Source organism: Monodon monoceros, unplaced genomic scaffold, assembly GCF_005190385.1.
Source record: "Monodon monoceros isolate NGI ecotype Baffin Bay Population unplaced genomic scaffold, NGI_Narwhal_1 Super_Scaffold_2, whole genome shotgun sequence".
Lineage (NCBI taxonomy): Eukaryota > Metazoa > Chordata > Mammalia > Artiodactyla > Monodontidae > Monodon > Monodon monoceros.
The window spans coordinates 19,519,238-19,535,350 of record NW_021703776.1 but is presented as its reverse complement, the minus strand read 5'-3'; the positions used below and the strand labels follow the sequence as shown (position 1 = coordinate 19,535,350).

Sequence of the window (16,113 nt, the reverse complement as noted above, 5' to 3'; positions counted from 1 at the left end):
ATTGAAAGCCCAGTAACCTATTCCCAATTTTTAAAGGAGTGGAAGGTTATCTGACAATTTCTTTTATAACTTTAGCAGCTTTTTCCAAGGATGAAGAGCCAAGCGCTCAGGCTTAACCCTTATAATTCATATTCCAAAACACAGGTTACTATTTTCTAGAACATGCCATGCACTTTCTCTCCTCTGTGACCTTCCCCACGCCCATCATCCACCTGGAAAACCACTGCCAAATAGTTTTTATCTTTCTAGGCCCAGCTCAAATATCATCTCCTCTGTAAAGCCATTTCCAATCCCACCAGTCAGAATTAATTGCGTCCTTTCCTATATTTTTAAGACATCCGTTCCTACTTCTAGTTGCCACCAGATCAGAGCTGGTTATTCACACATGTACTCTGCTGCTCGACTGTGAACTCGAAGGCACCTTATTCATGTCATCTCCCCAGAACCTTATCATACAAAAGGGCTCAATTAGCTAAGTGGAGTGTCATAATACAATTCACAGCAACGTTAAGTAATACATATATTAAGAGCAAATGCGCAGCACTGAGAAAGCCAAATGCTACCTCTTTGGAGCATGGAACGCTGCTGTGATCTTTTTCCATCATCAGCCATCTGAGAACATTTGGAATAGAGGGATTTTTCCATGTTGGCCAAGGGTTAACAAATCTCCCATCCTTTCCTTTCTTTGATTTAGTTACATCTTCTTCTAGTCTGTAATCCAGTTTGAAACTCTTCCTGGAAAACCTAGAAGAATCACTTCCTCCAGAATTCCGTGAATTTTGGCGCTTTCTTACTGCTTCTTTAGGATATTGGCAAATTGTCCTCAGGGACTGGTTGCTTTCATTTTCATCCATGTCCTTCCCTGAAGAGCTAAAAAAAGGGGGAGGGGGAATATACTGAGTTTAACATACAGACATTAAAACATACACGTAGTATTATTTCTTAACCAATAAAAATTTCCTCAAACTTACAACAATGTCTCTATTAGGCTCAAACTTTCTTCCTGCAAAATACAATTTTAGAATCCAGTATTACTGCTTGCTAAATAGAAAAGGTGTTTGCCTTACTTATTACTGCCAAACCTTTAAAAAATTCCTTATGTGGGGCTTCCCTGGTGGCGCAGTGGTTGAGAGTCCACCTGCCGAGGCAGGGGACACAGGTTCGTGCCCCGGTCTGGGAAGATTCCACATGCCGCAGAGCGGCTGGGCCCGTGAGCCATGGCCGCTGAGCCTGCGCGTCCGGAGCCTGTGCTCCTCAATGGGAGAGGCCACAACAGTGAGTAGGCCCGCGTACCACAAAATAAACAAACAAAAAAATTCCTTATGTGCTATAATTCAAAACAAATCTACTCTACTAGCCAGCATTTAAACATATGAAAATTTTCCATTTCAATGACATTCTGTAGAAAAAAGCACCTTCATGAATCTGTAATACTTTCATACCTTCATTTTAAAGTATTATTGTTAATAACATAATAAGAAGGATCGTCTTAGCTTCGTCAAGATACTTCAGTAATTCAAATGACTTACATATAACCCCATCAGGCCTAGTTATTTTTACTTTGTAGACAATCTGTTACTAATGCTCCCCAAAAAGTACAATGAGTCCAAATCCCCAGAAAGGAGATACACATTAGTTGAGAAACATTTCAATAATGTATTTAAGTGGTTAACAATACAAATTTGAATTAACTCAGATGTAGAACCGCACATGTAACCTAGCTCTGTAACCTTAGGCAAGTGTCCTATCCTCTCTGTGCCTTGATTTCTTCATCTGTAAAATGGAGATAATAATACTACCTGCCTCCAAAGGGTTATTGAGAGAGGACTGAAAAAGCATATGCAAGTAAAGCACTTAGAACATGTATGTAAAATGTATACAGCAAATGTAACATACATGTATGCACATCGTCACATGCATCATATACATCAGCTCAACAAACGTGAGGGGTTGCAGCTGCCCTTTTCTTTACTGCTCCTACGCCCACGTACACCACTTAACTCAAGGCACTGAAATCCTTGCTTCTGAACTATACAGGACTCCAGACACATGAAAGTGAGAAACAGTGCAGTAAGAATATACATTCTTCTTCCATGAATTTCATCTCTTTCCTATTCTGTTAAACAAACGTTTGCTTTCTGTTTAGTTTAAGTGTATTGTGTATACACAATACTCTTTATAACCCCAAGAAAAATAAGCACAATAACAGAGAAACAAGTATTATTTTTTGACTACAGTGCTGTTTAAATAGAAATATTACCCAGGAAGAAAGGGAAATAACTCAAACCCCAGGATGAGGTACACATACACGTACACTCAACCAGAACTTTTTTTCCCCAAAACTTTCTGGAGTAAATAGTCTATGATCTGGAGAAAAACAGGTGTTAAGAAACCACAGCTCACAAAAGCTGAAGCACCCGCTGCTGCTCAGGCACAGCTGTTAGTGGGACAGCCTGACAGCTAAGGCAGTCTAACCAGTTTTAGGTCTTGGGCAAATGACTTAACCTTTCTAGTCCTCAATTGTCTCATCTGTAAAATATCTACTTATCTCAAGTGGGGTTTCAAAGGATTCAAGGACATAATCATGTACATAAAATGCTTGCCACTCACCCAAGGGCTAATTCTTTTTTCCCTAAACCATCTAAATTCTTTAAATTCTGTTACAAAGCAATGGATCTGGGAGTTATCTCAGTTCCTCTTACAGAATAGCTTTACCTGGGTCATAATTACATTCAGGCCGAGGCCTTTACAAGGGCAGAAACAAAGACCAGCCATTTAAACCTTAGTTCACTTAACAGATGAAAATACACAGGTTTAGAGAGTTTAAGTCACTTCTGGACAAGATAATGTCCGATGGCAGAGCTGACCTCACGCCACCTCTTGTGATGATAAACAGTTTGTGAGAGTGTTTGCATTTGTTACACACAGACATAAATATTCATATACATATAAACACACATATGTAATAATTCTACCAAATATATAATAAAGTATTGGCTCATTGTTTTAAACAATCAAGAAATAAGGGGGAAAAAAGAAAAGGGCACTCTGATTCAAAACCACACAAAAAAGTCAATGCAGGGTTTTCAGACAACATCTAGTAAACTAGCGTACGTGGGGCATAAGAAGCAAGAGAGGCTTGTGAGAGTCGAGGTGGATACCCCAGCCGCAACACACACAAAATCCAGAATTCAGGAGTGAGCTTTTTACAGGCAAATCTGACTTTAAAAAAAAAAGAGGGGGGGAACCCCAGAGGATGCCCTTTACTCTCAGAATGAGGGCAAAGGTCAGTAAGATGGTCTATGAGGGTGTGTATTTCTGGCCCCACCCACACTCTCCTCTGTTCCAAACACAGGCCCTTCATCTATTTCTTCAAATGCATCATGCTCCCGCCTCAGGGCCACCTTGCCATCACAGGGCTTTTGCACATGATTTTTTAAAATATCCTTGGGGTGGGAGGAGGGAGTAGCAATATGGACATCGATACTCACAGGATTATGTATGACCACAAAATTTGTTCGAAACAACACAAAATGCTGGCACTATGATGCACCATTTCACACTATGCACTCTAAGTGTGAGATGATGGGAAGGAACCAGAAAGACATAACCTCAACTGTGACAACCTGGACTCATTCTTTTGGAGGAAAAGTACTAGAACTCTGGCTGGTGAATGTGCACAATGATGGGCTCTGTCAACAGGTGGTCCCGTGACCAAGGGAGCATCAGCTCGTGGAGACGTACCAAGCCTGCCTGAGGGCTGGGTCATGAGAAGGCTCCGCATCAAACATCACTCTTCTGGTCACTCCGTAGTGGATACAGCAATAATCTCACAAAGGTCATCCTTAAATACCAAAGATAAAATGACAGGAAAACTAGAACTAATGAAGACTGGATCCTGCTACGTTAACTAGCTTCCAGCTTTGCAGATTCAGAAAACATGTCTAGCTTAACATATCAAGGCTGGAGTTTCCTTATTTAAATGTGGCAGATTTCCCAATTATTTCTTGTTATATGTCTGTCTCCAAAGTTAACAACGTTAAATGAAAATGCTGCCTTGACTTCAGGCCAACACTAAGCGCGAGGGGAGGGGCATACTCATGAGTACATGTACACTATCAACAAACTGTGTTTCAAAAGGAGGTTCAGGGCTTCCCTGGTGGCGCAGTGGTTGAGAGTCTGCCTGCCGCAGGGGACACGGGTTCGTGCCCCGGTCTGGGAAGATTCCACATGCCGCAGAGCGGCTGGGCCCGTGAGCCATGGCCGCTGAGCCTGCGCGTCCGGAGCCTGTGCTCCTCAACGGGAGAGGCCACAACAGTGAGAGGGCTGCGTACCACAAAAAAAAAAACAAAAAAACAAAAAAAAAAGGAGGTTCAAAACTTGATGAAGATCTTTACGTTATACTGATTTTCATCCAATTTAAGACACCATGAATTTGTAAGGCAGTTACTTTATGTGCCACTAAGTTAAAATGTTATCAACTATAATTATGTCATGCACTGTATGATTCATCCTGACATGGGTGGTGTTAAAACCGGAATAAAATTGTCTGTCTTAAAACTGATGAAATACACCATTTTATAGTGTGCTCCTAGGTACTATATATTAAGTTTATGTTTGCTTTGCTTTCCTTTAGCTTTTTAGCAAAACTGGTTCAGTCAATAAACTGAGTTAAAAATGAAATTCACGTTAAAACAAAGCAGTATTTTCTTTGCCGATGCATGTTGTGCACGTAACTCCCCCAGAACATTCTCTCTTTTATTTATTATCCAGTGTACTTCCCATGCTTGGGACATATCTGCCCTCCCATCAGTCTCCTAAATGCCTGTGGGGTTAACACCATTCTCAAGGGAAATCTGTACTGCATGCGAAGGGAGGGGAGGACAGTTTAATTTTAACCTGCAAAGCCCTGTGCAGACATTTCAATGAACTGAAGTAGTTTCATTAGCTATGTAATCTAGCAGTGTATTAAAACGACCCTTTTCTTTACTAAAGATAGGAGAGCAAATATAAAATTGTGAATTCATAGGCAGTAGACAAGATGGCGGAGCAGAAGGACTTGAGCTCATCTCCTCTCACGAAAACACCAAAATCACAACTAACTGCTGAACCACCATTGACAAAAAGACTCGAACCTACAAAAAAAGATATTCTACACCCAAAGACAAAGAAGAAGCCACAACAAGACGGTAGGAGGGGTGCTTTCACAATATAATCAAATCCCATACCCGCCAGGTGGGCAACCCACAAACTGGTAAATTACTATATCACAGAGGGTCTTCAACAGAAGAGAGAGCTCTAAGCCCCATGTCAGGCTCCCCAGCCTGGGGGTCTGGCATTGGCAGGAGGAGCCCCCAGAGCATTTGGCTTTGAAGGCCAGTGGGGCTTGAGTGCAGGAACCACACAGTCCCGGGGGAAACAGAGACTGTACTCTTCGAGGGTGCACACATGGTTTCATGTGCACTGGGACCCAGGGCAAAGCAGTGAGTCCATAGAAGCCTGGGCCAGACCTACCTGCGGGTCTTGGAGGGTCTCCTGGGGAGACGGGGTCGGCGGTGGCTCACTGTGAGGGCAAGGACACTGGTGACGGAGGCCCCAGGAAATATTCAACAGCATGAGCTCCCGTGAAGGTCGCCATTTTGGCACAGAGACCCGGCCCCAGCAACAGCCTGCAGGATCCAGCGCTGGGACGCCTCAGGCCAAACAACCAATAGGGTGGGAACACAGCCCCACCCATCAGCAGACACGCTGCTTAAGGTCGTCCTGACCCCACAGCCGCCTATCAACACACCCCTTGACACGGCCCTGCCCCCCAGAGAGACAAGACCCAGCTCCACCCACCAGCAGGCAGGTACCAGTCTCTCCCACCAGGAAGCCTGCACAAGACCCTGGACCAACTTCACCCACCAGGGGGCAGACGCCAGAAGCAAGAAGAACTACCATCCAGATCATTCAGACAGAAAATCAGTAAGGAATCAGAGGGCTTAAATGACACTGTCGACCAATGGACTTAATTGATACTTATAGAACATTCCATCCAAATGCAGCAGAATACACATTCTTGAGTGCACATGGACCATTCTCCAGGACTGATCACATGCTGGGCCACAAAGTGAGCCTCAGTAAATCTAAGAAAATTGAAATCATATCAAGCATCTTCTCTGACCACAACGCTATGAGATTAGAAACTAATCACAAAGAAAGAAAACTAAAAAAACACGTGGAGGCTAAACAATAACACGTTTAGTAACACGTTGTTACTAAACAACCAATGGATCACTGAGGAAATCAAAAAATACCTACCTAGAGACAAATGACAGTGAAAACATGATGATTCAAAACCTATGCGACATAGCAAAAGCAGTTCTAAGAGGGAAGTTATAGCAATACAGTCTTACCTCAGGAAACAAGAAAAATCTCAAATAACCTAACCTTACACCTAAAGCAACTAGAGAAAGAAGAATAAAACCCAAAGTTAGCAGAAGGAAAGAAATCATAAAGATCAGAGAAGTAAATAAAATAGAGACAAATAAAAGAACAGAAAAAAGAATTTGAAGCTGGTTCTTTGAAAAGATACAAAATAGATAAACCTTTAGCCAGACTCACCAAGAAAAAAAGGGGAGAGGGCTCAAATCAATAAAATTAGAAATGAAAAAGAAGGGACTTCCTGGTGGTCCAGAGGTTTAAGACTCCATGCTCCCAATGCAGGGGGCAAGGGTTCAATCCCTGATCGGGGAACTAAGATCCCGCATGCTGCATGGTGCAGCCAAAAAAGAAAAAGAAAGAAAAAAAGAAGTGAAAAAGGAGAAGTTACAATGGACACTACAGAAATACAAAGAATCATAAGAGACTACTGCAAGCAACTATATGCCAACTATAAGCCAACCCAAAAAAAAAGGAACCACACTCAGTAATAACTGACATTGTCTATAATAACCCACAGCAGCCTGTACATCATGAGTGCTCAATAACTATTTATTGACTGAATAAATGAACAGGAGCTTAAATCCTAATCACTCTTCACTGAGACAGAGTTAATTGTTTCTGAGAGAATCTGCTGGGAATAAAATTACAGGAGAAGCAAAAGTAACCAAAGGACAATGAGACAAAATTCAACAAAGGGCATTCCCTCTAAGTCTACTAATTATGGAGATAAAAATTGAAAAATCTTAGGGAATACTTCAGTAGTTGAATTCTATGGTGGTAAAGTGGTGACAAAGTGGTAGAGACCAGAAGATGCCTACCATGAAATCTAATCCCCCTTTTCTCCTCAGTAACAGAACACCAGTTTTACTTAGGGTAGCCATGCACCAGTTAATGACTACATTTCCACACCTTCCAGCTAGGGATGGCCGATGCGATCGAAGCAGAAGTCTTATATAGGAAAGGGAGGCATTCTGGATTCTTCCTGCGTCCTGCTGCCTGGAGCCATCTTGAGCCATGAGTATCATGGCCACTTCTAGGAATGGCATAGACGACTAGGACTTCAGACAGGCCACGTACCAAGCCTGGACCTTGCAACTCTGGACCTCCCCAAACTAATCCTAACTGATACAATGACCATAACTTGGAAGTTTAGGGATGCTATAAAAACACACAAAGTAACTATCCAAAAACAGAGCCTTCCTAATCCAAACATGGGTACACAGAGCAGCACACATGACTACTATAAGTATATCGTTTATTGAGCACTTATATGTGTCAGACATTTTATACACATTCATTCTCATTTAATCCTCACAACATTCCCTCAAGGTAGATAGATATTATCCTCACGTCACACGTGACACACCAGAGGTTCACAGAGGTTAATAGTTTACCTGAAGTCAAAAAGCTGGTAACAGTTGGACCTGGAAATCCAACCCAAGTTGATCAGACTCCAAAATCCATGCTCTTTCCACCAGTCATGTTGAATATGCACAGAAAATCCAATAAATTTATCTTAAACAGATACCTAGGTTCTAAAGTTAGTTGCATACAGCCAACAGTATGGTCTCAGTGACAAGGCTAGCCTTTCTTGCTTTCAACAATGTCTTTTTTCTCCAATGTCTCTTTTATCCCCTTTCAAAGTAAAAAGCACTTAGTAGACAATAAATACCAGTTCCCTTATTTTTCTTTTTATAAATGTACTTATTTATTTATATATATATATATATTTTTTTTTTGGCTGTGTTGGGTCTTCGTTGCGGCGAGCGGGGGCTACTCTTCATTGCGGTGCGTGGGCTTCTCATCGCAGTGGCTTCTCTTGTTGCAGAGCACAGGCTCTAGGCGCGCGGGATTCAGTAGTTGTGGCTCGTGGGCTTCTAGAGTCAGGCGCAGTAGTTGTGGCGCACAGGCTTAGTTGCTCCGGGGCACGTGGGATCTTCCCAGACCAGGGCTCGAACCTGTGTCCCCTGCATTGGCAGGTGGATTCTTAACCACTGTGCCACCAGGGAAGCCCTATAATTGCCCTTTTAATATTACACGGCGATTTCAAATGATGTAACTATCCTATTTAATTGCTAAATTATTTTCGTTTAAAATTACACAGAAAAGAATAATAAATTAGTCCTATATTTCAGTCATATAAACAGAAAATATACATGGGGCCTTGAAGATATTTTCCTTGCCTTGAAAAGATGCCTTTGAGTTCATCCAGCATATAACCACCTGGCATTTTATCCTTCCAGCTGGAAGAATTTTTAATCAAGTCCAATGAAGGACACTTTCAGGTAAGAGGATCAACACCTCGGGGCTTTCCCAGTTTTAGCACTGAAAGTCCTATATCCTGGGAATGCCCTCAGTTCTGGGAAAACCTGAAAGATTGATCACTCTGCAGCCTCAGGGTACCATATATATGCATAGTAATGCCTTCAACAAAATGTATTAAAATGTGGGCAGTGTATACTAAATTGGAGATGAGCTTTATTATAAAGTATGATTTTAAGATATTTGGGCAGCTAAGCAAAAAGAAATTATAAAGCTCTACATAATCATGCTTAACTGAGAGAATGTTGCTGAGAACATCAGACGTTTATGTCAAATTCTTCTGTGATGATATTCGATACGCACTCCAGCATTCACATTCACCCAGTTAAAACATGGGCTCCGAAAGGCACGCATACATTTACACACGATGGACAGTTTGTCTACATATAAAATTGACACACTATATGAGGAAAGAATAAGAAAGGAATGGACTTTCAAGTAAGGATTTTAAAGTACGAACGGTCCCCGACTTACAATGGTCCAACTTATGATTTTTTGACTTTACAATGGTGCAAAAGCAATACGCATTCAGTAGAAACACTACTTCGAACTGTGAATTTCGATCTTTTCCTGGGCTAGTAATATGTGGACCAAAAGATACTCTCTTCCCTTGTTGGGCAGAGGCAGCAAGTCACAGCTCCCAGTGGGTGACTGGGGTCGCTGGCTAGCAATCGCCAGGGTAAACAACCCATACACTTACAACCATTCTGTTTTTCACTTTTACTATAGTATTCACTAAAGTACATGGGATATACAACACTTTCCTATAAAACAGGCTTTGTGTCAGACTGTAGACTAATGTAAGTGTTCAGAGCATGCTTAAAGTAGGCTAAGCTATGATGTCCGATAGATTAGGTGTATTAAATGCATTTTCAAATTATGATACGTTCAACTTCAGTCATGTTTATGAAGATGTAACCCCATCGTAAGTCAGGAAGATGTGTACCTCATCTCTGTGAAATGGTGGAAACATTTAATTTTGACGTTTCACTTCTGTGGCATCATGAGAGGCTAAAAACTGTTGCAAGAGTAGAAATACGAAAGACTTCCCTAGTGGCACAGTAGCTAAGAATCTGCCTGCCAGTGCAGGGGACACAGGTTCGAGCCCTCGTCCGGGAAGATCCCACATGCAGCAGAGCAACTAAGCCCCTGTCCCACAACTACTGAGCCTGCGCTCTAGAGCCCGCGAGCCACAACTACTGAAGCCAGCGCGCCCTAGAGCCCGTGCTCCGCAACGAGAAGCCACCGCAATGAGAAGCCCGCGCACCACAATGAAGAGTAGCTCCCGCTCGCCGCAACTAGAGAAAGCCTGTGCACAGCAGCAAAGACCCAACGCAGCCAAAAAAAAAAAAAAAAAAAGTAGAAACAGGAAATCTGTAAGTTAAGGGGTTGGACCAGCCGCATACGAAGGTCCTTTCTAACTTGAACACTCCATGACCCAAGTCATCATACTGTGACCCCTTTCTTTTACAGGAGAAGCAAGTCAGGGCAGAGAGGTACATGGCACTCCAAGGGTCCAGCTCTGTCTGGTGATGGCGCCTGGACTGCTGATTACCCATATTCTCACCTGAATTATGCCTAGAAACTCTTAGAACCAACAGAGCATGTGGTCAGCATGGGGAGATAAATGATACATTTCACCTCATGGTGGGTATTTCACTTAGTTTAGCTCATAAACAGATAAACTAGCCTCAAGTTTAAAAAAGAACTTCGAGCTCAGAAATTCTTTAAACCATCATTAGTTACTTCAACCACAGAATAGCACAATACAGATAGTAGTACTTTGCATTAACTCTCTAAAGAAGCCAAAGGAATGAACACAGTAACTTGAAAAGAAAACGAACATCTTTGTAGTTTGAAAGACCTTCAAAATACAGAAAACAACTTTCAAAACAAATTATTGCTGTCATCCAGTTTTCCTAGCAACAGGATCTTTTGTAAGCAAATCAAGTGTCTGCCCATTTTAAGGGGTGCCAGAACAATGAGGAAGCTTGGTTTTTCTATATTCTGTCCATTTCATTCTTATAACTGAGAGAGATTACAGAGGAGCACAGAAGTCTACAGGCATTTTTTACTGCCCCTTAAATCTGGGAAGGCCCTCAAATTAGATAAACAGGAAAATCTACTGCCCCCGAGGGGAAAGGTGAATTGTTCTAGGTAGCAGGCGTATACTGAGTTGATTTTCAATCATTTCTGAATTTACACTGATCCATCTAGATGTCAGCCCTGTGCCCCCATAGCCAATGGTACTTACCATTCACACCCAACAGGTTTAGGGCTGCAACTTATGGCTGTGATGCTGACCAAAGTTTGCTGATCCCAGCCACTATTACCTTGGCTTCAGTTGGTACCACCCCCTTTCTAATAAGCAGCAGCTGTATATACACGTATTGGGCCAAAGGCCAGGGCTGTTGTGCTAAGGAACCCTGGGTAAATTACTAAAATCTCCCAGGCTCTCAGTTTCCTGTTTCCCTCATAGGTGGAAGGGCATTAATAATCTCACATATTGTACGTCTCTAAAACCAAAGTAAATATAAATATATACAAGAACACTTGAAAGAGCTTTGTAAATTATAAAGTTATAATACATTATTTAACCAGCTGAGTTGGCAAAAGACTATCTCTGACATAACAAGACTGCCCCTGGGGATATATGAGTTCATACATAATCTGTCAGAAAAGTCTGTTAATAAAATATTTACTTTGTTATAAGGCAGAAACTAACAAACCATTGTAAAGCAATTATACTCCAATAAAGATGTTAAAAATAAAGTATTAAAAAAATTTAAATACACAATAAATGCTTATTAAATTCAAAAGACAAGTCAATGAAAGCACTATAGATATAGATAGGTAGAATTTTTCGGTATTCTAGCAGTTAGAATAGCACATTACTTGACTCTCATGCTGGAAATCACATGGGTGATTTTTTAATGCCAGTTTTACACATGCCCTCACAGGCCTTCAGGATAAAGGTGCTCGTTAACCATTAATTATGTGCTCAATCCATTTCCCTAGTAATACTTCAACGAAAACATTTTTTATTTGTATGCATTTCAATCTAAAATGCCCAGATCAACACAGTCCTTCAGCTGCAGCCATATTCTAATTTACAAAAAAAGAGCAGAATGGAATGGAAAAACCCACTATATCTGTTAGGTAGTTAGACATTAGCAGCAAGGAGGTGACAGTGGCGAAAAGAGGGGACTAGTGGAATTACACCCCGACCATCTGACGACCCTCCCCTGACTCCACCCAGAACGGGGAAAACTATGGTCGTGTGGCGAGCAATTTATCCTGATAAAGAGGGAGCACAGTAACACAAGGGGACTTCCCCGGGCTGTGCGTGCCCAGACTAGACAGGCGTGTAACCTAGATACAGTAAACCAAACTCATTATACCATCATTATAATAAAATCTGCAGGTGGTTTTGCCATCCCCCTTGGGCTTTTCTTAGCGAATCAAGGGTAAGGGCATGCGCAATAAGGAACTTGTTACCTAGCTCGGGGCTGTCAATCAAATAATGACCTCCTGTCACTCACCCACGATTGCGCCCCGCCTCCTCGCAGAGCGCTCCTTATAAACACCCTTAAGCCTGCACAGGAGCTCCTGGCTTCACTTCTTAGAAACAGCCCACTCTCCCTCTGAGAGTGTAATTATGCTTTAATAAAACTCTGCTTTGTGCTTAAGCCCTAAGTGGTAGTCTGCAATTCTTTGCATGCTATCACAAGGACCGAGATTGCTGGTCCGGGTCTTCCGGTGACCTCCTCGGTTGAAGCTATTTTGACACTACCCACGCCAACCCGGTAACATAACTACAGCTATCTACCACTACAATGAAAAAGCAGAATAAAACAACAAAATTAAAGGCAAATAGTACTTTGTCAAACACGGACAACATGTTCTTAAAAATTTCCCCAATTTCCCAAGCTCACTAATACTCAAAGTAACATAATACCCTTTTCATACAGGATGACTGTATCATCTAAAGCATAACCAAAACCCAAACCCGATGACAGAATGCTTATATTAAAATATCAGTCAGTTATAATTGACTAATTTAAAAATTAAATTTTGCAATATGAAATCTGTACAATATAATTTTAAATTGTGAAGGAAAATAAGAGTATGAGAAATACACTATTTTCATCCCTTGAAGACATGAAATTCTTGCAGCAGGAAAGCCTGCAGAATGTAATGAAATAAAATCTGAAAATTGCGACAGTATCTTCAGTTAACTTAAAACAGTTTGAATTAAAATCAATATCTCTCTTACATTTTAAACAGGCCCTAAATTTCTTCTCCAGCAGATCTAAATTTTCTTGCAACAAAATCAGACTACTGTGGGAAATAGGTAATCTTTTTAAAGATTACATAACTTCTTTCTAAATGATATCGACATCTACGGCTAAATCAAAACCAGTGAAACTGAAAATAGAAATGGAACTGCTAGATATCCATTCTTAACAAAGATGGAAATTATTTCTTAATTTCCAGAGAGCTGTATCTCAGGAATGACTTTCTCAATAACTTAATTAGAATTATCAAATAGCAAACACTTGATGCTAATTAGCCAAAGTAAACCAGGTGAGTCATATTACAACATATATAGAACAACTGCAGTAAAGACAAGGCCGAAAACCTAGCTACTTTTTGAAGGTTAACTTTTCTCATACTCAATATTTTCCAGGTTCAACTGAGATGTGATGCATCTCAGACTCAGGAGCCTGTATAAGCGTATTTATCTCAACTACCAGGATTACAGCTGAAAAATAAAAAAACTATCTGAATACCTGGTCTGAAAAGCCTGCTAGAATATTCAATTTGAGAAACAAACGACCACCGAACAGAAAACTCAAGAAAGCGCCGGCTTCCACCACCTCGCCGCACCTTGCTCCAATCTTTCGCTCTTCATTTCCATTCCATGGTTAGTTTTCAAGATAAAACGGGAGAAACCTGGTGGAACGGATTTTTAGAAATAAATACTACAGGTGAAGCAGAAATAAATTGCTCCAAGGAAGTTGTCCACCCACTCATTTACATACAACCAAAAAATACACCCACATGTATTCCAATCGGTGAAGATGCAACCTCGTGATTTGCAGAGGAGACTGGACTTATAACAAATCCCAGAGACGGCTACTCCCCCAATCGAAAAAAATCATGTGGCTCTTCATCCACGCAGCCTCAGAGATGCGGGCTCCGCACCTCGTGAGGTGCAGAAATTCAAACGAATCCCTGCCACTCACAAGTGCAGCATCTCCGGGATGAGGCAGGGCTCGGGAGCAGGGACCCACCCACATTCTGCTCTACTCCCGGAAGAGTCCAAGCAGCCCCAAGCTGGGGAGTGCGGACCGTTCCACCCAGAGACCCAGAGGAAGCAAGCGGAGCCCGGCGAAGGAAAGGCGCTGGAGGGGGGGTGGGGGGTGGGCAGGGAGGCAGGGAAGCGGGCACGGAGCGTGGGCTCACCTGACGCGATGGTCGGTCAGGCGCGCGCGGCGCCGCCGCCTCTGCTGCTGCTCTTCGGCCACGGGCCACAGCGCCCCCGGACACAGCGCCCCAGCGCAGCGGAAGGGGCGACGGTGGCCGGCGCCCGGGTTCCTCCGCCCCCGGCTCCGCAGCGCCGGCTCCGCCGAAGGCGTTAATAGCTGCAGGCAGCGCCTCAGCGCTCGCCGCCTCACCATCCTGGGGGCGAGCCGGCGCCGCATCCGAGGCCCACTGGGCGCCCCCACGCCGCGCGGGGCCCTGGCCGAGCTAGATTCCGCTCCACGTTGCCCGGTCACTCACTCATTGTGTCCTTCGAATCTGGCAGCCCCGCCAGCGTCATCCCCGCGCCGGCCGCCGCTCAGGCCTTTACCAAGATGGCCGCCCACCCCTCCCAGGCCCCGGCGCCGAGGCCTTGTTGGTTACAGGAGGCGCTGCGGCACGTTTTGCCCTTCCTGTCCGGGCCCATGCCTCTCTCGCACTCTGCGCAAGCCCTCCTGACACCGAATTTGCTGTCCTGTCCTAGACCCAGAAGCTAAATTTCAGATCGCGTGAACAGCTTCTAGGACACCCGCTCTAATTGCTAAAATTAAATGGGATCTTGGGGGCCTCTCCTGGCCTGCGTGATCGTAGTAGACCAGCACCTGGTAGCAGGATACTTACAACCTATGGTGCCACGAGCCTCGTAGCGAAGAAACCAAACTAATTTGAAGTCTGTACAGTAGGTATTGAATATTCATGGCAAGCATTGCCTTGTCACGGTCTGTGCTCATTATTAAAAAGATGTCACAGCTTCCTGGTATACACAGTTCTCATCTAAATTTGTTTTAAAAAAATCTCAGGACGATGACAACAGAGCACCAAATTATGATTCCCAGGTTTTCCTTTTTGAACTACAGGATGAAATTTACTGTTTCAATAAGTAATTTAAGTATAGACAGATGGAAATAGAATTCAACAATGGGTGGCTGGGCAAAGAGATTCCTCTATAAGAGTCCATGGGGGTGTGTCCACGGGCCAGAAAGAAATGCCCTCTGTCTGGGACAGCGAATGCAGATACGACTGGTGGAAAATGCAAACCAAACTTTTGCAATTTGAAAGTGACCGCGCCTGTGTAATAGCGTAGGAATGTAAAGAAGATTATGCCAGGTATGGACTTTCACCCCCTAAGGGTAGCTTGCAGCTGTTGCTGAATCTTATTCACTGAAGTGTGATTAAGAGCTGCTTGCTCTTGGGCTGGGCTGAGACTGCACTTACTCAGTGGTACTTCAGGTGCAACAGGAAAAAAAAGACACAGCGCTACAAACCCAAACCGTAAATTGAAGCTACTGTTAGCTTAGGAGGTCTTCACAATGCTCTTGGTTAAGGAACTTTAAAAAGATGCCCTCTGTTCCCCTCACCCCAATTCTTTATGATGATTTTCAAACATACAGAAAATAGAGATGCCTTTTTGTTACACCGTTTGAATAAATTGCAGACAACAAAATCAATCACCCCTAAATATTTCAGCCTGCCTCTTCTAAAGAAAGGACATTCCCCTCAATCACAATACCGTCAGCACACCTAAGGAAACAATTCCCTGATACCATTTAATGTTCAGTCCAGTTTCAAGTTTGTGTGATTGTCCCAAGAATGACTTTTATAGCCTTTTTTTTTCTGAACTAGGCTTATTAACTGCCTAGGCTCATGCATTGCATTTGCTTATTATGTTGTTTAAGAAGCGATCTGAAACGTTCGCTTGATAACTCTTCTCTACAAACTCACAGATAAATGGAGACAAATGTTTACAGCTTGTTTTTCACTGAGACCAGGTGCTTTTGATAAGCACATTTATGTAGACCAGGAAAGTCTAGGAGGAATGAATAGTAACCTTTTAGTACA

At 42.7% G+C, this 16,113-nt stretch overlaps 1 protein-coding gene across 7 annotated transcripts in view; it reads right to left on the bottom strand.

Moving 5' to 3' along the window:
- The window catches only part of NAPEPLD (N-acyl phosphatidylethanolamine phospholipase D), a 51,101-nt gene extending 36,309 nt beyond the window's left edge, over positions 1–14,792 (bottom strand). For 2 of the 7 annotated variants that reach the window (XR_003795223.1, XR_003795224.1), the window contains exon 1: positions 564–854. Coding sequence is in view for 5 of the 7 variants with exons in the window: in XM_029233426.1 (XP_029089259.1) it covers positions 564–854 (291 nt within the window). In the remaining 2 variants the exon portion in view is untranslated. Of the gene's footprint in view, positions 1–563; positions 871–5,514; positions 5,626–13,541; positions 13,705–13,812; positions 14,084–14,217 lie in introns of those variants that run through there. The other 5 variants (XM_029233426.1, XM_029233428.1, XM_029233427.1 and 2 more) reach the window with 5 other exon arrangements.
- Positions 14,793–16,113: the final 1,321 nt, after the last annotated feature.